The 23,905-nt window shown below is 41.8% G+C and overlaps 2 protein-coding genes across 4 annotated transcripts in view; both read left to right on the top strand.

The window, feature by feature from the left end:
* The window catches only part of Usp33 (ubiquitin specific peptidase 33), a 47,916-nt gene extending 33,483 nt beyond the window's left edge, over positions 1 to 14,433 (top strand). For both annotated transcript variants that reach the window (XM_021649628.2, XM_021649627.2), the window contains exons 16-24: positions 1,297 to 1,342; positions 1,996 to 2,176; positions 3,042 to 3,168; positions 4,195 to 4,364; positions 5,607 to 5,688; positions 6,604 to 6,712; positions 11,004 to 11,106; positions 12,751 to 12,819; positions 13,343 to 14,433. In XM_021649628.2, coding sequence (XP_021505303.1) covers positions 1,297 to 1,342; positions 1,996 to 2,176; positions 3,042 to 3,168; positions 4,195 to 4,364; positions 5,607 to 5,688; positions 6,604 to 6,712; positions 11,004 to 11,106; positions 12,751 to 12,819; positions 13,343 to 13,500 — 1,045 coding nt within the window. In that variant the 3' untranslated portion in view covers positions 13,501 to 14,433. The remainder of the gene's footprint in view (positions 1 to 1,296; positions 1,343 to 1,995; positions 2,177 to 3,041; positions 3,169 to 4,194; positions 4,365 to 5,606; positions 5,689 to 6,603; positions 6,713 to 11,003; positions 11,107 to 12,750; positions 12,820 to 13,342) is intronic.
* A 2,292-nt stretch (positions 14,434 to 16,725) lies between these two features.
* Zzz3 (zinc finger ZZ-type containing 3) overlaps positions 16,726 to 23,905 on the top strand; it is a 65,679-nt gene continuing 58,499 nt past the window's right edge. The window contains exon 1 of one of the 2 annotated variants that reach the window (XM_060392480.1): positions 16,726 to 16,863. The gene's annotated coding sequence lies outside the window, so the exon portion shown is untranslated. The remainder of the gene's footprint in view (positions 16,864 to 23,905) is intronic. The other variant, XM_060392482.1, reaches the window with a different exon arrangement.

The following is a 23,905-nucleotide window of genomic DNA, read 5'->3' as shown; positions in this document are numbered from 1 at the left end:
ATGCTGTGAACTAAACCCAGGTCCTCTATCTACACGAGCAGCAAGTGCTCTTAATGGCTGAGCCAGCTCTCCGGTCCCTAAGGCTGGAGTCTTAAGACTTTCAGCTATGCCAATAACAACAAAGAAATCATAACCTTTAGCTGTTGGCCCTTTCTGAGATAGAATGGAGTGGAATGACTTCTAGTCAATAAGTATAAAAATAAATAAGTAAATACATCTTACTCATGTGGAAAGATCTTTTTCTCAGTTTGTCTGGAACTCCTGGCTGACAGCTAAAGAGACTGAGTCTGAGGACTATCTGTGAAGCCAGACATGTCATGTAGAAGAAAACATTGATAAGAGGAAGGAGCCAGTGTTCACGTGGGTCCCAAGTGGAGTGCTGTCAAGTATACATTAATGTTGATTATTTATAATAATCACTCTTTAGCTTAAAAATTTCCCCAGTATTTAAGAGTAACCGTTTTTAGCCTGGGTGTGATATTTATATACTATGTCATGGGCCAGGTGTGGTGGATCACTTTTAACCCCAATTCTTATAAAACAGAAGCAGGTGGATCTCTGAGTTTGAGGACAGCCTGGTTTACATGCAGGGATCAAAGGCATGCACCACCACAGCCTGTTAATGCTACTTTTTAAAAACCAGGATCTCCTGTATCCCAGGCCAGCCTTGAGCTGTTACGTAGCTGAGGATGATGTTGACATTCTGATTTTCTGGCTTCACCTCCTGAGAACTGCAACTATAGGCTTGTGCTACCATGCTTGACCTATCTATCTAGGTTGGAGCCCAAGGTATGCAAGGACTTTACATAGCTCGTCCCTAACTGTTTTTAATCAAAGCATTGTGCAGTGACTTAACTTTTCATTAATGCTATCTTGGTACAAGTTACTTTTTATAAGGGCTGTTTTATTGTTAGAGTATGTAGTGTATAAATCCCTGCTTGAGCTGGGGAGGCAGAGGCAGGCAGATCTTTAGGAGTTCAAGACCAGCCTGGTCTATGCAGTGAGTCCAAGACAGCCAGGACTACACAAAGAAACCCTGTCTTGAAAAGTAAAACAAAACAAACTAAAATTAGCCTTGAATAAGTGTGTCATTGTCTAAAAACTTTTACAAATGCAGATATTAACTGAACTTGCATAGTATACAATCCAACTCTTCAAGATCAGTAGTTCAGTTACGTAACATAATTCAGAAATGTTACTCTGATACTGTTTTCTTGACATTTTTTGAAAGTTTTTGTTATTGAATTAAATATCATAAGTGTTTTGTAGATTTATTCGTTTTTCTTTTATCCTTAGGTTGAGGAATGGAGTAAAGTTTTGTAAAGTACAGAAGTTTCCTGAGGTATGACTTCATTGTCACCAGTTTATAAAATGTGGTGATGCGTTCATGTTACATGCTCTAAGTCAACTCAGCATGGTTGAAGCATGAACTTGTCGTGTATATACTTTTGGGCTTATTTTAGGAGGTGGGATTGAATTTGTAAACCTCATGCAACAGTGTATTGTTGAACATGTCATCAGACATTGCAGGCTCTTGAAGTCTGAAGGTTACAGCTTCAAGACCAGTGGCACTGAGCTATGGGAGAGCCAGGCGCACTCTGCCACATTTTAAATATGCCTGGAATCAGGTTAGAATTCAGGTTGCTATTTAACATTCCCACCTAAATAACAAATACTTCATAGACTCTTTTATTCAGAGTATAAAATGAACTGGGTGTGGTGGCTACGCAAATCTCTATGAGTTTCAGGCCAGCTAGGTATACATAGTGAGACCTTGTCTCATAAGAATGGAAAACCAAACCAAAACCAAAACCAAAAGCCATACCCAAAATCTGAAGTGCACTATTTTAAAATAAAACATTTAAATTACTATACTTTTATTTGATTGAATGCCTCATTTGCTGATTTACAGAATAAAGCTTTAGTGTACTTTTTTTAACCACTTGCAATCTTTTTTTGATGATTAATTTGGATATTGAATTATATGTTTTTTAGATTTTGTGTATCCACCTTAAAAGATTTCGGCACGAACTGATGTTTTCCACCAAAATCAGCACCCATGTTTCCTTCCCCCTGGAAGGCCTGGACCTGCAGCCATTCCTCGCAAAGGACAGCCCAGCTCAGATTGTGACGTATGATCTCCTGTCAGTCATTTGCCATCATGGGACTGCAAGCAGTAAGTACACAGCTTGACATTTGCTTTTGGTTGAAAAAACATGGATCCAAGTTGATTGCTTAAATAAGCCCCACTTAAACAGATTTTACTGCTTATTATTAGAAAAATGACGGACAACACAAAGCAATAATAAACATTTAGGAAAATAGCTGGGTGTGGCGGCACATGCCTGTCACCGCAGTTTTCAGGGGCCTGAGGCAGGAGGATTAGGATTCCAAAACAACAACAACAACAAAAAAAAAATGCCAGCTAGCCAAAATATCTACCAGGAATACAGATTACCTGTCCAACTTGCTCTTCCTGGCACACACTGAATGCTCCCAAATTCAGGGAGCCTGGGTAGCAGAGACTGTCACAGTTTTAAGAAGATGTTAATTGCCTTAATTGTGTAGCTATATATATGGATTATGATCTTCTACACCATAAATTTGTATAGTTAGTAAATGCTGGAGGAAGTATTTCAGATGTTAAAATTTAAGACATTAAATATTTTTGCCTAGATTATTTGGAGTAACAGAAATAGTAGTTACAAGGGCAAATGGTAACAACTTTAACAAGGTGGGTTTTGTACAAGTTTTTCCAGGGCTGCATGGTGTAAGGTGGCTGGGGTAAAACATGCTTACATTCTCAGCTCTTGGGATGCTGAGATGGGAAGATTGTTAGTTCAAGACCAGCCTGGGATACAATAGTGAGATCTTACCTCAAAACAGAAATAAACGATGAAGATTCTTGTGTTTCCTGTCCTGTGGTGGCCGTGCTGAGAGTGTAGACTGAAGCCGTGAGATCACAGATGCTTGCTGGGTTCTCAGCGGCTTGTGTAGGTCTGACAGGTAGCACTGTAATAGGCTCTTTTCCCACAATCCAGGTGGGCACTACATCGCCTACTGCCGGAACAACTTGAATAACCTGTGGTATGAGTTCGATGACCAGAGCGTCACTGAAGTGTCAGAGTCCACAGTACAGAATGCAGAGGCCTACGTCCTCTTTTACAGGTGATGGGGCTGTCAGGCCATGTGGGGAGCATCTGTTCATAAGGAGGGCTACTGCCGAGACTGTTGGGTTCATGAGTGAGGGTTGGAAATGCTGTACTCACAAGTAAGATAAGCTGTCTACAGAATGACACTTTGTTCAGAAAATCAACAATTTATAGACGGGCAAAGGAATGATTTTCCTTTAGATTGCATTTGTTTGTTTTTAAGTACTTGTTTTTTAAAGTTTCATGTGTGGAGGTATCTTGCAAGTGTGTATGTATGTCTGTACACCACGTGTGCCTAGTGCCGGAGGAGGTCAGAAGAGGGTACCAGGTCCCCTGGAACCGGTGTTATGGATGGCTGTGAGCCACCATGTTGGTTCTGGGAATCTAACCCAGATTCTCTCCATGAACTATCTCTCCATCCCCTCATTTCTTTCTTTAGTGATTATTTATGTGTATATGCACATGTGAGCCTGCCTGTGTGCACCAAAGTTCATCTATTCAAAGAACAATTTCCGGGAGGTAGTTCTTTCCTTCTACCATGAGGCTTTGGGAATTGAACTGAGGCCCTCCAGTTTGCTGGAAGCATCCTTACTTACCTGCTGAACTTTTCACTGTCCTGGGATTGGTGTTGATTTATAAAACAAAAGTAGAGTTGGGATTACCAAATTTCTTCCCTAAAATATCTAACAGTAAAGAAGGTTTTACTGTAAAAATCTCTGCTACCTTTCAAGTATCTTAGAAAATGCTAGATACTTAAACAGGAACCAAGAATGTAACCTAGCAACTTGATCTTACAAACAGTGAATGCTTACATTTTTCAGTGGTTACATGGATACCTCCACTTAAGATACAGCATTACCTACCCCAGGGTAATGTATAGTGTATTAAGCTGGGGGACAAAAGAATATTTCTTTAAAATTCCTTAGGGCTGATAAGATCCATCGTAATAGTGTGCATATTAAATGTAGTAATGAAGAGTCGTGTTGTTTGTTTAATATAGTAAAATGTGTATTAAATTTAATGAACCATTGTCCTCAATTAGGAAGAGCAGTGAAGAGGCACAAAAGGAGAGGCGAAGAATATCAAACTTGTTGAACATAATGGAACCAAGCCTCCTTCAGTTCTATATATCACGACAGTGGCTGAATAAATTTAAGACCTTTGCTGAACCTGGCCCTATTTCAAATAATGACTTTCTCTGTATTCATGGAGGTAAGGAATGCTGTTATGTAAAGTAATGGTAGATAGTTGCTGTAAAATAATTTGCAAATTAGTAAAGAGCCAAGAATTTCCTATCCCATTCACTGCCCATCCCCATCTGGAGTCCTTTTGGTTTCAGAAACTGGCCCTGAGTGAAATCTAGTGCTAGAGCCTAAGAATACCAAAGACTGTTTCAATGAGAGGTTTAATTTCATGTAGAGGCAGGTACATGGATGGCTAATTACAGTCGAGTGAGCTTTCTGCATACAGTTTTTCTGGTGAGGGCTGTTCCTGTGCAGTGAGTTTAGCTGGAACCTATATTTGTAGTTTTTACCTCTCTGTCTCTCATGAATAGTTGGCTTTAAAAAAAAAAAAGATTTATTTATTTATTAAGTATACAGTGTTCTATCTGCATGTATACCTGCATGCCAGAAGAGGCACAAGATCTCACTATAGATAGCTTTGAGCCACCATCTTGTTGCTGGGACCTGAACTTAGGACCTCTGGAAGAGTTACCAGTGCTCTTAACCTCTGAGACATCTCTCCAGCCCAAACAGTTGGAAGCATATTTGGGATTTGTTAAATATAATTTATGTCTCTGTGATTGATGGGCTATTATTTTCTGTTCCTGCAGTAATAAATAAGACCTTTGTGTGAGCACTTTGAATGTTACGATTGTAGATTTGCTATTGTTAATTACTTTTATAATGAAACTATTGGGCATAGGAATACCCTGTGTTCTATGTAGAAATACAAAGTTAGGTATTTCTGAGTCAGTTAGTGATTGATCGCATGCTTAGTTTGCACAGGGTCCTAGATTTAAACCCTAGTGCTACCAAACAAACAAATACTCCTGAATGTGTACTTCAAGATGTCTGCTCATCTGTAGGAAGCACAGTCAACAAAAATGCTTTTAACTTACGTTTTCTTAAAGGTAGATTTTAGAACAGTGATTGAAAGCTAGGTATATGGCATACTCCTGTAACTCAAGTATTTGAGAATCTGAAGCAGAAAATTGCTGTGAGTTGGAGGCCAGCCTGAGCTACAGAGTAAGACTGTCTCTCCAAAACAAAACAAAACAGAGAAAGCATTGGCCATTTACCATTAGAAGTGACTTTATGTGTGGGAGAGTGCTTGCCTAAATCAAGCAAGCTCTTGGTTTAATTTTTAGCACTGTAAAAGTTAGCCTTTGAAAGTTAAATTAAAGAAATTAAAGAGTAAAAAAAAAGTAGACTTGTTAAATATGTTTTTTAGGTGTTCCTCCAAGAAAAGCTAGTTACATTGAAGACTTAGCTCTGATGCTGCCTCAGAACATCTGGGATAACCTCTACAGCAGGTTTGTTTTTGAAATCCAACAATATAGAATCATACAACAGATTGAAAGTAGCTACAGAAGGGTTATATCATAAATACTCAGTGTGTTATTTGATGCTTGTGAAAAATATTCTTTTTAATTCATGCTACAGTGTGAGTAGGTAGACTCAGTTAATGAGGCCTAGTCTAAATAATGGGGATTTTTATGATTATCTGTGGGACGCACTGAAGTATAGAACTTTATGTCCCCTATATAAAGGATGTTACATCTCCCTAATATTTAGTTTTACATAGTTGTATACTATTAAAATTGGATGTTCTTACTCCCAAATTTTAAATCATTTTACAGTGTTGTTTCCCTACTAAGCATTTTAAATACTAAAAATGCACTAAGTGATTTTTACTTGAACACAGAATGTCTTCATTTGATTAAAATTTGATTGGGACTGTGTTTGTATAAGTGAGACTATTTTGTGCTAATTTATTAACCCCTTTCACTTTGTTGTCATTTCTAATACTGTAGCAGAAGGAAACTTATAGCTATAAGGGAAAGTTGAACTGTAGAAAAAGGAGGTTAGGGGACACATTGATAATGCTGTTGCCCCTAGTAAACATGAAATTCAGTTCGTATATGACGTTTTTGTATAATACTTTTGATAATTTTCCTATAAGATTTATTCTTTAATTTTTTATTATATTTTAAAAATTATTTTGTGTATGTGTGTATTTGTGCTATGGACCATAGATGGAGGTTAGAGGACAAGTTGAGGGAGACAGTTCTTTGATTCCATCATATGGGATCCAACCTCAGAACTTATTTTAAGATCCCTTGAGCCATCTTGCCAACCCCAGGACTTATTAGTAACTAGGAGTTTAAACATTGATTAAAAACAGGCCTTCTCTGCAGTTGTGACTTTTGTTCTGATTTCATGCTTAGGTATGGAGGAGGACCTGCTGTCAATCATCTGTACATTTGTCACACTTGCCAAATCGAGGCAGAGAAGATTGAAAAACGAAGAAAGACTGAATTGGAAATTTTTATTCGGGTAAAAGTAGTAATGCTTTCTGATTGTAAATGGCGTAAGATAAAGATGTCAATCTGGCAGTTGTTAGTGAAATGAGGGAACTGCAGTGGATGTCAGGGCTCGGCCTCCACAGCCATGATCGACCCCTCTCCCTGTGGGTGCTTTTCTGGTTTCTGTGGATTTGCCATGGCAAGAAGTGTTTATCCCCAAACTGTGTTTTCTCCCCAGAGTTGTGAGTAGTCTGTTCAGGCTGCAGCTACTTCTGGCTGTTGATTATTAAACGTCCTGCAACGTCATTCTCAAAGGGTCTGAGCACAGAGTGCTCTTAACTGTTAGATCTCTGTAAGGTTAAGTTTTAACATCTGGTTAAAGGTAATAGAAATACCGAATAGTGTCTCTAGGCAATTGAGTGTCAGATCCGAAAAGGATTTTCCATGTTGTGTTTTGTGAATTGGCTTTAATGACAAATGTGACCTTGGATAGAATCAATGCATAGGATTTTGGGGTAAAATCATACTGAGTTGTTTGTGTAGAACCTAAATCCAGTCAGTGTCCCTTTCAAGAGACAGGGAGAAGATACACACAGAAGAGAATGCTATCATAAGATGGAGGTGTAGATTGCAGTGACACAGCCCCAGGCAGCCCTTAGAGGGGGTAAGAAGTAGAAGGAGTGGTTTCCCCAGCACTTTGATTTTTGATTGTCTCTACAACTGTGAGAAAGCAAATTTCCCTTTTCAGTTACCAAGTTTGTATTCATTTATCAAATACAGTTGGTATAATCTCCTATTTTTTTGTTTCTTTGTTTGTTTTTATTTTCAGAGACAGGGTTTCCCTGTGTAGCCCTGGCTGTCCTGGAACTTACTCTGTAGAGCAGGCTGGCCTTGAACTCAAGAGATCCACCTGCCTATGCCTCCCAAGTGTTGGGATTAAAGGTGTGCACCACCACCACCAGCACTAAGGACTTTATTTTTAAGAAATTGTTTGCAAAGCTGTGTTCCAGGGTGTTTTTTTTAGGTGGGGTTGGAGTGCTGGGGTTTGACCTTAGGGCCCTACACAAGTAAAGTCCATGTCCTGCCACTGAACTTTAGCCTTAGCCCCTTAAACTTGTTATTTTGGGGACTACACTGTGTCAAGGATGGTGGGTTTTATGTATACTGTTGCCTAATTAGACTCCTGAGTACTCTCCTTACAGTCAGGAGCTGCTACACATTCAGTTTCTCTTTATTTGAATCATGGTCTACATAGCAAGTTCAGTTAAGGCTTGTCTTAAGCTAGGCAGTTATGGTACACACCTTTAATACTAGCACTTGGGAGGCAGAAGGGCTGGGTCTGTTTATTCTGATAGATTAGTCCTGTAAAGGATATTGTCTATGGTAAAATTACTGTAAAAACAATTTTTGCACACATGCATGTGTGTTTTGTGTGTGTATGTGTGTGACGCTGGGAATCAGACTTAGGATGCTATGCATGGTGGACAAGTGCTATTCTCTTGTTCTGAACAATATGTAAAAGAGGCCCTCTGCAACCCGTCAAAAATTTTAAAGTTATGCTTAAAGTTATATTTTAAAGGCATGATTCCCTCTTCCCTCCTTTCATTTCTCTAATCTGAACACTTGAGGCCAACCTCGGTTATCTAGGAAGACTCAAAACATGGCACAAGCAGCCTGGTGTGGAGTACTCCTGTGGTTGAGGCAGGATGACTAGGGATTCAACATCATCTTCAGCCATGTACTACATGTTTGAGACACAAGCCACTGTCTCCTATCTCACCCCCAATGAAAGGTCAAGGATTACTAATCTGTGCATCAGTGTGAAGCACCCTGCCCTGTTACATTTGACATATATGACCTCTCTTGGGCTGGCAGCACCCAGTGCCAGCAGCTTTCCTGGCAAACATCCCACATTTCTTATATCTCCTGGGATCCCAAGTGCAGCTTAGATTTTTTGGGGCCTCCTTATGTGGAATATGACCTACCATACATTTGCCTTCCCTCCCCTGGCTTTCTGTAAGGAGGGACACAAGCCTGATACAAGCTTCCATGCATCCTGTAATAGTTTACACAATGCAAAAGCAGCATCATGTTGATGATACCAAGTTCTGCCAGCCTAAGGTGTAGCCTGTGGGGGCATTTCACACCCAAATCATAAACAGCCTGGTTACAAATAAGTGACCTCAATGGCCTGGAAACTTAGTGGAGTTTCTGGAAACTCCAGAAAGCAGATAGGATCAGTTTGAAGAAGCAAACTAAAAGCCTGAGGAAATGAAGTGAGCACAGGAGCTTGGAGTTTAGAAATGACTTGACACTCCACATGTGTGGAAGACAACTTGTGGAAGCTGATTCTCACCTTCCACAGTATGGGTCATAGGGATCCAAGTCGGGTTGCCAAGTTTGCTGGCAAGTACCTTTATTCATCTTGTTGGCCTGCCATGATTTCTTTCTAATCTAGTCAGGGTCTCTGATCTTTTGATCTTCCTGCATTTTTATCTCTCTGCCCCTGGCCCCAAAGTGCTGGGATTATACATCACCATGCAGCTCCTGATTTCTTTAGAACCATCGTACATAGACCTAGAATTTTTCATATCCTGTTTATAGTTCCTACATAAGTAGCTTCTGAGTGTCCAGGAAGACTCTCACCCAAAGTGCTCACATTTAATAAATATGAAAGGCTTAAGAGCAGCTGGGCATGATGGAACATGCCTGTAATCCTAGCCTTTGGGAGGTGAACGCAGGAATATCGAATTTGAGGTCACTTGGGCCTTAAATAAAGCTGTAGAAAAGAAAAATGTTGAACAGCAGTCAGAAAGCTTGAGTGTAGTGTGAGGAGTTGAAGCAGTCCTGATAGGGTCTGTTGAGGTGGTGTCAAAAAAGAGGTTGCACGATGTGTGGGTGGACAGTCACAAAGAGCAGTAAAAAGGGGTGTGTGTGTGAGAGAGAGAGAGAGAGTGAGTGAGGGAGGGAGGGGAGTGGGAGAGAATTATTGTAGAAGCCCAGGAATCATGAATACATTCAGGGTGGTTTCTGGGAATAACGAAAAGGTCACTGTGATCACAGATGAAAGAGAAGGATGAAGTGAGACTGGGGACTTCTGCACCAGCAGTGAGAGCCTCTAGAACTAGGTAGTAGCTCAGACGGTACACTGCTTACTTAGCATGCACAAGGTCTTGGGTTCAGTCTCTAGGACTGCATAAAACGGCATGGTGGTACGTGTGCAGAATCCTAGCACTTGGGTTGTGGGATGATCAGAAGTTTAAGGACATTTGTGGCTACTTTCACATCAAACTGTCTTTGAAAAAAATCTTTGGCACTGGCTCAATGGAGAAGTACTTATCCAGCAAACAGAAAGCAGCTGGGGAGAGTATAACTAACCTTTGAGGATGACCCCCCCCTTTTTTTTTGTAATTTCATATATGAATGCAATTTTAGATCATACCCATCCCTTCCCACTTTCTCTCCAACCCCATCCTGACTTCCTTCTCTCAAGGCTTCAGGGCATTGATTAAGTTTAAAGAAATGGGGCTGTTTCTATGGTTCTGTATGTAAAGGCACTCACAGCCACACTCAGGCCCAGCAGGCTGACCTGACTCTAAATTTGGTCGGTCTGTCCTGATCTAGCATATGTCACAGGCATATGAACAAGAAACACTATTTGTAATTAGATAAATTTCAAATACCTTTCATTCTTCTGAGGCCTAATTACTTGTACCTCTTTGTCATAATAGTGCTTCTAACCATTTGATATTTTTCCCCCTCTGTGTAACAGCCCTAGCTATCCTGGACTTGCTTTGTAGACCAGGCTTGCCTGCATCTGCCTCCCAAGTGCTGGGATTAAAGGCATATGCCACCACACCCAGCCTACTTTTATTTTTAATTTGGCTATGGTAGAAGATTTTTAATAAACCTATTAAAAAGTAGCTGGGTGGTGGTGGCACCAATCATTAATCCTAGCACTTAGAAGGCAGACAGGTGGATCTCTCTGAGTTCAAGGCCAGCCTGGTTTACAGGACAGCCAGAGCTATACAGAAACTGTGTCTCAAAACAAAACAATAACTAGACAAACAAACCCATGAAGTATTTATTGAATACTTTGCCTCAACCACCTTCTCTTATCCTGTTCTTTTATACTGCTCTTTGGTATGTGTTGGTTATTTTTTTGAGATATAACCTAAGATCATTGATAGATGCCCGTATGTATCGTAGAACCAAGCTAAGCTTAGTGCTACCTCATGTGTGTATGAGAAATAATCTCTTTACATGCTGAAGAAGAATGTTACAAGTTCTAGACACTAGGTGAATGACTTTTCTCTCTCTAGCTCAACCGAGCATTTCAAGAGGAGGACTCTCCAGCTACTTTTTATTGTATCAGTATGCAGTGGTTTAGAGAATGGGAGAGTTTTGTAAAGGGTAAGGATGGAGGTAAGTGGTTAACTGAAAGTTTCTTAGCCAATTTTTTTATTATTATTAATTTTATGAATGTTGGAGATTATGCCAGTGAACAAGAAAAGACCCGGGCCCTCAGGGAACTTACACTCTAGTTTATAGCCTTATTGCTATAAACTTATAATTATTATTCATGGCAAGAATAAAAGAATAAAAATAAAAGAACAAAATTAGCCCTTAATTTTAACAAGTGCTAGAGAGATGACTTAGCAGTTAGGAGCACTTCTTGTTCTTCTAGAGGACCTGAGGTCAGCTCTCAGCATCCACACCAGACAACCACCTTTACCTCTAGCTCAGGGGAATCAGATACTCTCTCCAGTCTCTGCTGGCGCTGTCATACACATCCCATACACACAGATAAATAAACAAAAATAAGTTTAATCTTAATGCTGAAAGGTGGATTTCTGTGAGTTCAAGGCCAGCCTGGTCTATATAACATAACAGAGACATTGTCTAAAAAAGACCAGTAAGTAAGTAAATACAACAGGATGGTGATAAACTATAGTTCATCTAATACAACGTGGACTTTTTAAAATAATTACATATAACAATTTGAATGGAAGGCCTGATGGTACATACCTTTAATTCTAGCACTGGAGAGTCAGAGGAGCAGAGCTCTGTGCATTCAATGCCAGCCTCTTCTACATAGCCAATTTCAGGCCAGCCAAGGCTCTATAGTGAGAACCTATTTTAATACTACTATTGCTGTCAATAATAATATTAAAAATAAGGTGTTCTTGATGTGTTGATTGCAAAGGAAGTATGTATTATTTGAATCCCCTTTTTTTTTCCAAGCCAGCATATGAAATGATGAACTTAACTGTGGTATTTTCAAATATATATGGTATTATACTTTGTTTTCATTAGTCCTCCCCTTCTGCCCTCAACTATTTTATTTAAACAATGTATTATGCAAAACAAAAGACCAACCAGATATTAAAACCATGTGCCTATTTTTCTGTAAGATTTTAGTAGCTTTTTCACCTCATGCCTGTTGGGAGCTTTTGAGAATGGAAAAGTAGTGTACTTTGATGTTCAAGGAAAAAGGCCTTTTCTCCAAAAGAGCAATATATCTTTTTTTTTATTTTTAATTATACTTTATTTACTTTGTATCCCCCCTCTAGTTCCCTCCCTCCTCCCCTCCCAACCCCTCCCTTCCTCCCCTTTCTCCACACACTCCCCTCCCCTCCCCAAGTTTCTTTTTCTTCCTTCTGATCCTAGTCTGTTAGGTCTCATCAGGAGGCAATATATCTTAATATCTTATTTTTTAATGATTTGGTTTAAATAACAAATTGGAACTGATTTTTACTTAAACTTATAAAGGGGTTCTTTTGTAGCATTAAAAAATATTTTGATCTGTAGTTCCCAAATGATCAGTTAAGAAGTTATTTATCTATTAGACTTTGGTGCTGAGCAACCTGTCACCTTTTTTGGTCGTTTCTGGTCAAATTAAACCCCTAAACCTAAGAAGATAGTATGAATTGCTGGTATCTGGTTAAAAGATTACTAAACTTGATTATGTTTATAGTTCTCAATTAGTTTAGGTATAAAATTATATAGTTCTTTGTTGCATTTCTTTGGAATTGTGCATTTTATAATTCTTTTATCCTTTTGACTTAGATCCTCCAGGTCCTATTGACAACACTAAAATTGCAGTCACTAAATGTGGCAACGTCATGCTCAAGCAAGGTAAGCTTGTTTCATAAACTCATACAATTTATTTGTTTTCTGAGACAGGGTATCATATACTCCAGGCTGGCCTTGAATGTAGCTGAGAATAGCTTTACCTTGTGACTTTCCCTCCCAAGTGCTGGGATTATAAGCATGTACCATCACGCTTTAATTAATATTGAAACTTTTATGTTAATGATTTCTCACTGATAAAAATATAACGAGCCATTTTGTACTTTTTTTAAATTAACATAGCTCAGGAATGTTCAAGCTTACAGTAAAACAAAGGGTAGAGAGCAGTGTGTGATTCTCATTTGTGGGAAGGTTTTAGGGTTGTTGGAAGGATCTTGGAAAACAGATCTCTAGAAATTTAGAAACAGACTACATATTATAACTTACTGCACACAAGATTATAATCTCAAGGTTTCAGAAGTTCTAATCATCCTGAGAGGGTTTACACTGTTGGGTATACTGTAAAAGCTATGCAATATAAAGGTTCATGTTTGTAAACATCATTCTTTCTGCATACACACAATTTTAGGAGCAGACTCTGGTCAAATTTCAGAAGAAACATGGAATTTCCTGCAGTCTATATATGGTGGAGGGCCAGAAGTTATCCTCCGACCTCCAGTTGTCCATGTTGACCCTGATGCACTTCAAGCAGAGGAAAAGATTGAAGTAGAAACCCGCTCTTTGTAGTTTGAGGGTCCAGAGCTTTAAAGAGAACTCATCCTCACTTGATGCACACATTCAAAGCATTCCTTAATGCATGTTTATTTTCTTGATTTTTGTCTTTTATCACATGTATTCCTTTGTACTGGGCATTATGGAAGGGTATGTTAAATGTGTAATATAAGTTGGTATATTTAATGCTAAACCTATTATCTTTCAAAGTGTATTGTTTTGAAAGAAAAGGGAGAGTTGGTTCTCTACAGGCAGATCTGGCATACCCTGTCTCGCTGTAAATACTTCGAGTTTGAAAACTTTTTCATTATCCTAAGTCGTCATAACTGGCCAATCTTTTCAGTTCTCAAAAAACCTAATTTAATTGTATACTTTTGACATGGCTTAAGGAGCCTATTTTAAATTGAGTAGTGGTCAGAACATTTGTTAATTTCCTAAAGCTCAGGAAACATTAGGGTGTTACTTCCTTTGCACTGCAGCGTATAAAATTGCATATTAAAATTTACAAAATGTCTTTTTTTAATGTAACAGGGTGTATTTAGTTTGAGTGGAATTTGTTACCAGATGTTAGTAAATTATTGCCGCTTATAATGTAAAATGTTAAACTTTAGTTCTATAGACCTAAATAGTATTCATTAATGTCAGTAACTAAAAACTATAGTTTTAGGCCACTTTTTACTTTGAGAGCATGAAGTTTGGAATGTGTCAAACGAGATTGTTGATAAAGCTGAAACCACTTGCAAAATGATTTTTTTTAACAAAATGCATAAAGTCTTTTTTGAATAATAAGAGTATGCACTGCTGTTTGCTTGATTATGTGATATCAAAAGCTTAACTATATTCCAAGGACAAACACGCAGGTGACACTGAGGGTGTGGAACAGCATTTATGGTGGCTTCGCAATGTTGTTAAAACTCATTCAATAAAAATAACTCTAAAATGTGTAAACTTAATGTTGAGTTTATTTGATAGACTTTAAAAGCAAAGGGCATAAAGTCTGTTAATATTGATGCCTTTCATTATATCTTATTTAAAACATAAAACTAAGAAGTTCTTTGCTGTAGTGAAGTTCATTAAACCATTTCAGGATGAGCAGCATGGTGTGCTGGCATCTGTATCCCAGCACCCCGCAGGCTCAGGCTGAAGGAATCCGAAATGAGGCCACTGTGGGCAATGAAACAAGACTGTCTCAGAACAGCAGCAAACCAGGACTCAGTGCTTTGGGGGTCAATTGAGTTGGTTTCTCTCTCTCTCTCTCTCTCTCTCACCCTCTCTCTTTCAGTTCAGGCAGGCCTCAAACTTGCTTGGTAGTCTGTAATTCCAGCACTGTGAGGCAGAGGCAGGAGATGAAGACTTCCAGGCTGTGTGTAGAATGAGTTGTAGATCAACCTGGACTATAGAAAACAGTTCTTGTCAAAAACAAGCTCCAAATGGCAATGCCTGTTGGCCAACAGTTAGCAAGGTCACAAGTTAGGTTTCTCTGGTACTGGATGTTCAAATACTCTATTAGGGCAGCGACTTACAAAGGAGTGCTCTTCGTATAGCTCACTTAGAAGAGAGGACAGGCTGAATTAAGTCTGTATGGAGTGCCTTGTCTAGTCCATCCAGTTATGCAAATAGAATGCTCCTTCAGGAAGGATGCAAGTTAGGATAAATGACAGGACCTTTATCATTACAATGATCATTCTTTTGGAAACAGATGACACAGTGTGACAATGACATGAGTGTGTGTGTGTGTTCATGTATGGGGGTGGGGGAATGGTGCTGACAACTGGTGACTGGCTCCGGACAAAGCTCCCAGCAGCAGATAAGTTCTGACCATCCCCAACAGTAACTAGGCAGGTTAGCATCCTGTCTGGCCTATTGCAAGCCCAATACTGAGTTCAATAAGACAGGAAGGGAAAGGCAATGGAGAGCAGTGTCTCTTAAAAAGCATTACAGGTGTGATTATCGGTAATTATCGGTATAACAATATAAGTGGTGGCCTTTATTTTGGAGTAGATGTTATTTGGAGTTGAACTGGAAACTAAAACAGGAGACCACTTCAATGATTTAATAACTTACCAGTAATAGAAAGGAAACCACGCATATCCACTTGCTTGGAAAAACAAAACAACTGCTCTAGCTAAGGAAAACAAAGGCACTGAAGCCCCACGTAAGACTCTACCAGTGGACTTGGTATTTTTGGAACACCATCTCACAGGCAGAGGTTTATGTCACCAATTCCACAGCTCAAACCTAAAGGAAGTACTTCTCTCCATCTCTGCAGATGAGCATTACTTTGCTCTATTCCCAATACAGTGTATTTGAAGGCAGGTGTTATGGATAGAATTCAGAGCTTTGGGCAGGATAGCACATGCTGAGCTGCATAAATACATCCCAGCTCCACTTAGTTTTTTTGTTTGTTGTTTCCTCATTTATTTATTCATTTTACATCCTTGTATCTCCTTCCCCTCCCAGTCCCACCCTCTTTCACTCCCCCCCCCACTCCAAAGCGGAGCTCCCTTTCCCATGCACCCCAGCTCATCAAGTTGCATCAGGACTGAACATGTCCTCTTCCCCCACTGTGGCCTGGCAAGACAGCGGTAAGTGATGTAAAAGCTGGCAAGTGAGTCCCTGTCCGATGCAGTCCCCACTTCCCTTATCTAGGGCCCCCAGTAACTATTTTTTCCTATGGGTTGAGCCATACTGGGTGCTGGCCTCAATTGTGGGCAAAGGGCAAGGAGGAAAGTTGAAGATGCTCGGCCTTTAAAGAGTCTCGGTGGTGAGAACACTTACAAATAGTGGGTAGAAGTGTTGTTTAAAGGTACAGAGAGTAAAGGCAGTGGAGGTGTGCTCTTCTGAACCTCGGAGTGCTCTGGTCATCCCTCAGACGGGAACTTCTGACAGGAGACCTGAAAACGCTGGAGCCTTGGTCCAGCTGGACCTCGGGAGAAGTGCTCTGCCCTAGGGAGGGGCAGGAGCAAAGGCTGAAGGGGTGGGCGCCCCGAGCGAAGGGCTGGCGAGGCAGGCCGGAGCGTCTGTGCGAAAGCCTCGGAGTGCCGGGGCCGGCGTCGGGTCCCGGGGCCAGCCCAGGTCACTCCGTGCGGTGGGCCGCCAAGCGCCGTCCGGCTCGCCCGCGGGGCCGGGAGCGCTGCACCGGCCGCGGCCACCAGCAGGAGGCGCGGTGAGCGCTCGGAGCCGAGGAAGGAGGGGACCGGAAGCAGCCGCCGCTGCTGCGGGAAGTGGAGGAGCGGGAGGCGGGGACCCACCTGGAAGCGCCGCGGCGCCGCTGTGGAGCTTCCTGCGGCGGAGGGCGCTCAAGCCAGTGTAGCGGCGGGGGCCGACGGCGGGCGGCGCCTCCCCGAGTGGCCCGCAGTGGCCGGCCCCGCGCGAGAGGTGAGCGGGGTCCCGGGGCGCGTGGCGGGGCCCGCGCGGGGGCGGGAGGGAAGTGCGCGAAGGGAGGTGCGCGGGGCCGGAGCCCCTCGGACCGAGCCCCGGGAGGGGGTGGCCGAGGCGGCGGCGGCGCCCCCACGTGGGCCGGGCGCGCGCGTGCGCGGCTGAGGGGGCGGGGAGGCCTGCGGAGACGCCGGGCGCGCGCTCGGCGGCCCACGTGACGGCCACGTGACCCGCCGCCAGCCGAGGTCGAGCGCCCCTCTGGGTGCCGTCCCGCGGCCAGCGGAGAGCTCGGCGTGGCTTCCGGCCCTTCTCCCGCAGGCTACTCGGAGGAGGCGTGCAGGGCGGGGAGGCCTTGCCTCTCCTCTTCGTCCGCGGCTCCCCAGTGCAAGAACGAAAGCATACTTTCCAAGTTCCGAAGTAGTGGTTATCTCCCCCTCGCCGCCATGTTGCTTGCGGAGCACGTCCGCGAGATGCCAGTGGGTCCGTATCGCGAGATGTCGCGATTCTCGCGGGACCTCGTTGGCAGAGCGGTTGTGTTGGATGGCGGAGCCCCGGGTTCCGGGGGCCTGGGACCTGCAACTCTTTTCCAGCAGGCAAGTTGTCAGGGAGGGGCCGGGGCGCGTGCCCGAGCGCCGGGGGCCCTTCTGCGCGCGCCTCCCGGTCGAGGGCAGCGGAGCGGACGGGCCGTCGGGCGCCGCGCTCCTCCCGCCCCCAGGCGCCCGCCACCTGCCGAAAGCTGCCCCGCCGGCCGCTGCCCCCCGCCAGCCCCGCGGCCAGCACGCCCCGGCCGCCGCCGCCCTCCTCTGCCGGGGCTCCAGACGGTTTTTGCCCAGTTACCCTTTTCTAAAACATTCCGGACTTACTTTGGTGTCGCCTAGCAGAACGCCAAGCATTTCTTCTTGTGTCTGGCCATCATTTAGTCACTCTCTTGGCCATTGACAAGTTCCTCATCACCCTGGCTTTTGACAGTTACTTTTGGCAGTGTTTGGGAGTCCCCACATCCCTGACAGTATCTGAGGTCAGAATAAAGTCCTTATCATGTACATGTTTATTAACGCACATCAGTAGCGTTTGGGGTTCCCATTTTGATATTCTGGAGTGGTGGCTTTAGGTTGCATAAAATAAAAGTGGATTGTTTTAACTATAATCCTGCTCCGTAAGTTTGAGGTCATGTTTTCATAAGTGAATCACTTTTCTGCACTTATAATAGCCACTCATAAGTGAGTTTTCATTTGTTTGTATTCAGAAGTGTGGAAGCTGCACAGTCGGGAAACCAGATCGTGTGTGTGTGTGTATGTATGTATATATATATATATATATATATATTTTTTTTTTTTTTGAGATAGCTTCATTCTGTATCCCAGGATAATCCAGAGCTGATGAGTTAGGCCAAAATGTTGAAGCAGTCCTTCCCTCAGCTTGCCTAGTGATGAGATTAATGACATTTGCCATCACACTCAGTACATACCGTTCTAAAATTTTTATTTACTTGTGTGTCTTTGTGTCTTGGTTATTATATGCCAACATGTGCACAGCTGCCAGAAGAGGGTATCTTATCCCTAGGAGCTGGTATTAACAGGAGTTTCTAAGCTGCTCAAAGTAGATGCAGGGATCTGAACTTTGGACCTCAAGATAGAGCAGCTAGCACTCTTAACCACTAAACTATCTGTCTCTTTTAAACTCCAGGTGTAGTTACTACACTTACCGAAAGCTAGAGTAAATGCTCCTTGTTGTATTTTACAATTTCCTTCACTTTTCTGCCCTGTACCAGGTCATTTTGTAGTCCATGCTTTCTCTTTAGGAAGGGGGACTAAGTTGGATTGCTGCTGTTACAATAAACTACCACAAATATTTGCAAACAGCAAATTATCTGCTAAATAATTTATTTAGTGTGAAATCTGTTGTTAGGATTCCTGTTCATACTTTCTTACATGTAGATAATCTTGGTGGTATGTGCTGAAAATATCAACACTAATAGAGCTTCCCCCCCCCCCCCCCCCCGCCACCAGTGGAAATGTTCTAGGATGCTGGTAGCTTTGCACACGAAGTCCTTGTTAAAAGAGATTTAAGGAAACTCGTTTTATATTTTTTGTATAGTATTATTTTAAATATTATGTATTCTAAACTAAAAACATGTCTATGCAGTGTTTTTCAGCAGTTTTAAGTTTGCCAGCTCATAGTAATAGTTTTTTTTAATTTGAAAATATGTTTATTTTATGTGTATGTGCCTCAGTGTGTATCTGTGTGTGCTCGCAAGTGTGTATGCTCTTCATGTACGCATGTACGCATGGGAGTTTGCACACCAGGTGTGTAGAGGAGGCCTTAAAGGTCAGGCAGGGGTGTCAAAAAGGATCCTCTCGGGAGCATTAAGTGCACTTAGCTGTTGAGCTATCTCTTCCAACCCTAATCAACTCACTGGAATGATAGGTCGCATAGTTAATGCAAGCATCTGCATATATTAGAAGTGCAAGTCGTTTTGTCATTACTTTTCTGAAAAAACATAGAGTAATAGAAAGTTGTGTTTAAAAATTTTAAACCTAGCTAGTGTGGCTCAGATTGTACTGGAACTTACCCTCTTGTCCCAGCTGCTGGAATTCTGAGACAGCAGGCATTCACTACTCTTGTATTTACCAGACGGGTCACAATAAAAAGCTATTGTGCACGACTCAAGCAGTGTTCTTGTTTGTTTTTGAATCAGTCTAGTGCTGGTGGGAAGATTAAGGAACAGACTTGTTGAGAGTTATAATATGGAAAAGATGAAAGGGGTATAGGTTGACATGCGATGAACTGTGAAAGTTGTGGAGAAAGAGAGGATGTAGACAGGCAGGAGACAGAAGGAACTCAAGAGTAGGCAAGCCCTGATCTTGATTGACTTGTTAGGGGAGAGTCCTAGAGACAGGCTCTTAATAGGTGTGGGGGTCGATTGTTTATCTTGGGACTGGTTCTCACTGTGTAGCCCTGAGTAGCTTGTCATTTATGTTGAGACTGTACTGACTGTACTGTACTGACAGTATTTCCACTTCTGCCTTTAAAGGGTTATGAATGCAGGATGTACCACTATTCCCACCTGGTAAATGTTGCTTAGACAGTTCTACAGGTCACCTTCAAAATCACACTAAGTATCATTTGTAATAAAGGCCAGCAGATGAAGTAGATATTTAATTGAAAATTGTGGAGTATTTAGGTAAACTATGGAGCTGGACATAGTGGTTCATGCTTATAAACCCGGCACTCAAGAGGATGAGGAAGGAGGACCACTATGAGTTTGAGACCAGCTTGAACTGTTACACAGTAAGTTCAAGGCCATTCAGGGTGACAGTGAAATAAATAACCTGTTTCATAAATACCTGGAGGAAAAAGAAAAGGCAGTAATGCATTTGGAAGTCCCACTGTGCCATTGCTTTTGCAAAGCTATCCACTTAAGTTTATAGCATAAGAATGATTGGTCTATTGTGTGGGTTCTAGAGTAACAAATATCCTGCAAACACAGTGATACATGACTCTAATCTGAGCATTTGGGGCTCAGAGAGAGAGGGGAAGGGGTGAATCTCTGCCTTTGAGGCAAGCCTGGTCTACAGAGTGAGTTCTATTTATCTATTTTATTGCATTGGGTGTTTTTTGGTTTTTTTTTTTGTTTGTTTGTTTGTTTTTTTGTTTTGTTTTATGTCTCTACATTCCTTCTTCACAAGGTAGCAGAGAAAGAAGGTTAGTAGGAAGAGAGGCCACAGTTATAGTTCTCTTTAGCTACTTCCTACTGGTTGGAGTCCTTGGGTTCCTTGGGGCAAGTCCAGTCTTTCTTTCAGGATATCTCTATGTCAGATTGCATCAACAGCAACCAGGTGCAGTAGTGGGAAGCACCAGCGTTCTCTTTCAGAGCGATTCCCCCATCTCCCTTTTCTGGGCTCTGGCATTTATTTCCTCTTAGAGTCCCCAAAATTAAACTATCTGCAGCTGACAAAGATCATGCCCTTCTCAGAGCCTGCACTTGGCAAATAGTCTGCTACTGTGGACAATCTAAAGCAGCTCCTTATCCCTGGGATTAAAATGTTTATATAACATAACAGTTTTTAAAGACCTCAGAACTTCCACTATACAGGGCCACACCTGGAAAAAAAGCAAAACAACAAAAAAAGAACTTCTCTTATACAAACTGTTTTTGGTGGTGAACTTTGTAAATTACCAATCTTTTACAGGTAATTTATTTTGAGGTTGAGAAAAATTCATGGAAGAAGAAAAGCATTTTGCATGGAACCATTGTTCACGAAGATTATAGTAAAGTACACAACCAGAAATATCAATGAAAATGTGTTGCAAGTGCTTTAAAAAGAAAATTAATTTCAAGTAAAAATTCAGTTTGGCATTAAACCGTGATTAACAGTTGATTGTTATGATAGTTTTGGCAGTATTTAGTATAATTGCCATACATTTTTGTGTATGATTTTTTTGTAATTAGTACTCTGGTAACCACTGTCATACTAGAAAAAAAGTATGTGTGTGCATCAGTCTACACAGTAAAGTCCCAAAGATGTGTGGCTTTCGAAACTGGCTTTCTGGATTTGGCATTTTTGTTTGATGCTGTATTTCTTAACTTCTTTTTGTTTTCTACACAAGTAGCCGTTCTCTGTGTAGTATTGTATAATAATTTCTGTCCTGTCAGATAAGTGATTTCTGTAACTTTCCCTGAGGACAGTATTGTTGCATGACAGGTCAAGCTAGTCATTTATTTCCCCTCCTCCCCTTTTTTGCAGCACAGGGAATTGAATTTGGGATCTCAAGCATGCTAGGTAAGCATTACACTAGCTGGCTGTAATCCCAGTTTTTTAGCCCCTTCCCTTCCCTAGTGTTTTGAGGCAGGGCCTCCACTGGTGACTGGCCTGGAGCCGTTTTCCTCCACTGTTAAAGTGATGGTGTGTCCCACTATGTCTTGTGTGTTTTATTTTATTTTGGCTTTTTGAGACAGGGTTTCTTTTTAGCCCTATGTCTTGTCTTTTTTAAGCTTGGTGTTCTTAAGTGTTAGACTTCTTCATCTGACAGTTATTGAGCAGCAGTGAACTTGGCCATTTGTAACATACCAGAGATTTGGAGCCTTTAAATCATCAGTAACCCAACTAGTCTCACTAAGTAGTCACAGAGAGAGACAGAGACAGACAGAGACAGGCTTTGCATGTGGAAGTTACAGAACAGCTTGGGGCAGTTGGTTCTCTTACTACGTGGGTTTTAAATTGAATTTAGGTTGTCAGACTTAATGGCAAGTGCTTTTCTCTGATGGCCCAACTAGTTGTCTTTTGGTTCAAGGAAGATAGATCCTGTTATGCCCCTTTCTTCTTTTCCTTCTCCCCTCTCCCTTCTCTTCCTTTTCTTATTGTGCTGCAGATCTGATTTGTACCTTGTATAGGCTCTACCTACCATTCAGCTAAATTCCCTAGCTTGATTTTGCTTTTCTTCTAACTTGTCAGAAATCAAGTTTATGTATTTTATAAATGAAGTGAAATAATGCTTGGGTTCATTCATATGGCTCTATTAGTTGTCAGAATTATTTTCTTAAAGATGTGTGTTATTAACATCTCTTTAAGGACTTTGTGATTATCTGCCTGTTAGGCCTCAGAAACCCTGGACATAGGGCTTGCTGAGGGGCTTATTTAACATACCAAGCAGACTTGTGGCCTCCATCGCCCAGCATACCCTCTGTCCATACCTGTTATAGGATGTGGCTATTATACCCTGCCCTCTAACCTAAACCTCTCCAGCCCTTCCCTTTATATTCCAGTCATTTTTGTTATCAGTCCTTTTATCTACCCTTTACCCTCTTGGTCCCCTAGCTTTCCCTTCTCCATCCCCCCACTCCTCACTGACCTGCCTTAGGGTCATGTTCTCTCTGGACTCTCTTAGATGTCTGTGCCTCTGGCCACGTACACTTTCCTTTTATCTATAGTAAACTTTCTCCTCCACCATACCTAGGAGCAGTCTTGTTCTTACTATATTATTCTTTTTTTACTCATCCCACCTCCCAACACATGCACTTTCCCTCACTCTTTCTGGTAGCATGCAGGTGATTCAGCTGGTTTCCAGGGTCCTAGCAGTTGCTTATGTGCTCACCTGCCGCCTCCAGGAGCATCAGGTGTGTGCGGGATGGTAAGGATCCCTGCCCCTCCAGCTCTTTCTATTCCAGTTTCTCTCTATTCCTGCTGTCCTAGGTGCCCCCTTTCTCTCCTTCCCTATCTCACCCCACCCCCTCATGGCTCACTCAGTCTCCAGACCCTTCTCCAGGCCTCCCTATCCTAATACACTTCCTTAGACCAGATCTGTTGCATGGGACATAATTCCTCAGGGGCTATACCTTACCATGGGCCCACCATGGTACCCCTCAGCACATTATCATTATAGATCCTAACACTTTCCTTCTTTCCAGACTGTATCTTTTGTGTTGCAGGCTGGCCTAGCACTTGCTACATAATGTAAGGTTGGTCTTAAATTCTTGAACCTTTTGCCACCTCCCCCTGGGATTACTAGCCTGTGCTTTCACAATTGGCAGTATACTTTTCTTTATGAACTCTCCAACCTCTACTCTAGAGCTGTCATCTCCCCCCAGCAGGCCTCTCATGCGAGGCTAGTGTTCTTCCACTCAGTCTTCTTCCCAGTAAACTTCATTCTTACCTGAACTGTTCCTACCAAGTAAAAACTTGTTTTTACAGTAATGTTTTTTGGCTTGGGGAGAAATTTTGATTTTTTCCCCCACTCTTTAAAAACGTGTAAATACCATTAAAGTGTAATTACATGTAGAAAATTTTCACAAATGCACAACTGAGAGGATTTTCACAGAATGAGCACAGTGGTAGAAATCACTGAGAAACAGTATTCAAAAAAATCCATCTTTACACTGGCTATTACTCATTTTTTCTTTCCCACAGGGAAACTATGGTTTCTATGTCCTGTTTGCTTCTCAGCATCAAATCTTGTAATGTGTTTTATTTACTGTGTTTGGCTTTTTTATTCAGCATGGTGAGATGTATCTATTTTATCATCACTTTGTGTTGTAGCCTGA

This window comes from Meriones unguiculatus, chromosome 10 (genome assembly GCF_030254825.1).
Source record: "Meriones unguiculatus strain TT.TT164.6M chromosome 10, Bangor_MerUng_6.1, whole genome shotgun sequence".
NCBI classification, from domain to species: domain Eukaryota; kingdom Metazoa; phylum Chordata; class Mammalia; order Rodentia; family Muridae; genus Meriones; species Meriones unguiculatus.
The sequence above is the reverse complement of the archived record's forward strand: the minus strand, read 5'-3'. Positions and strand labels throughout refer to the sequence as shown.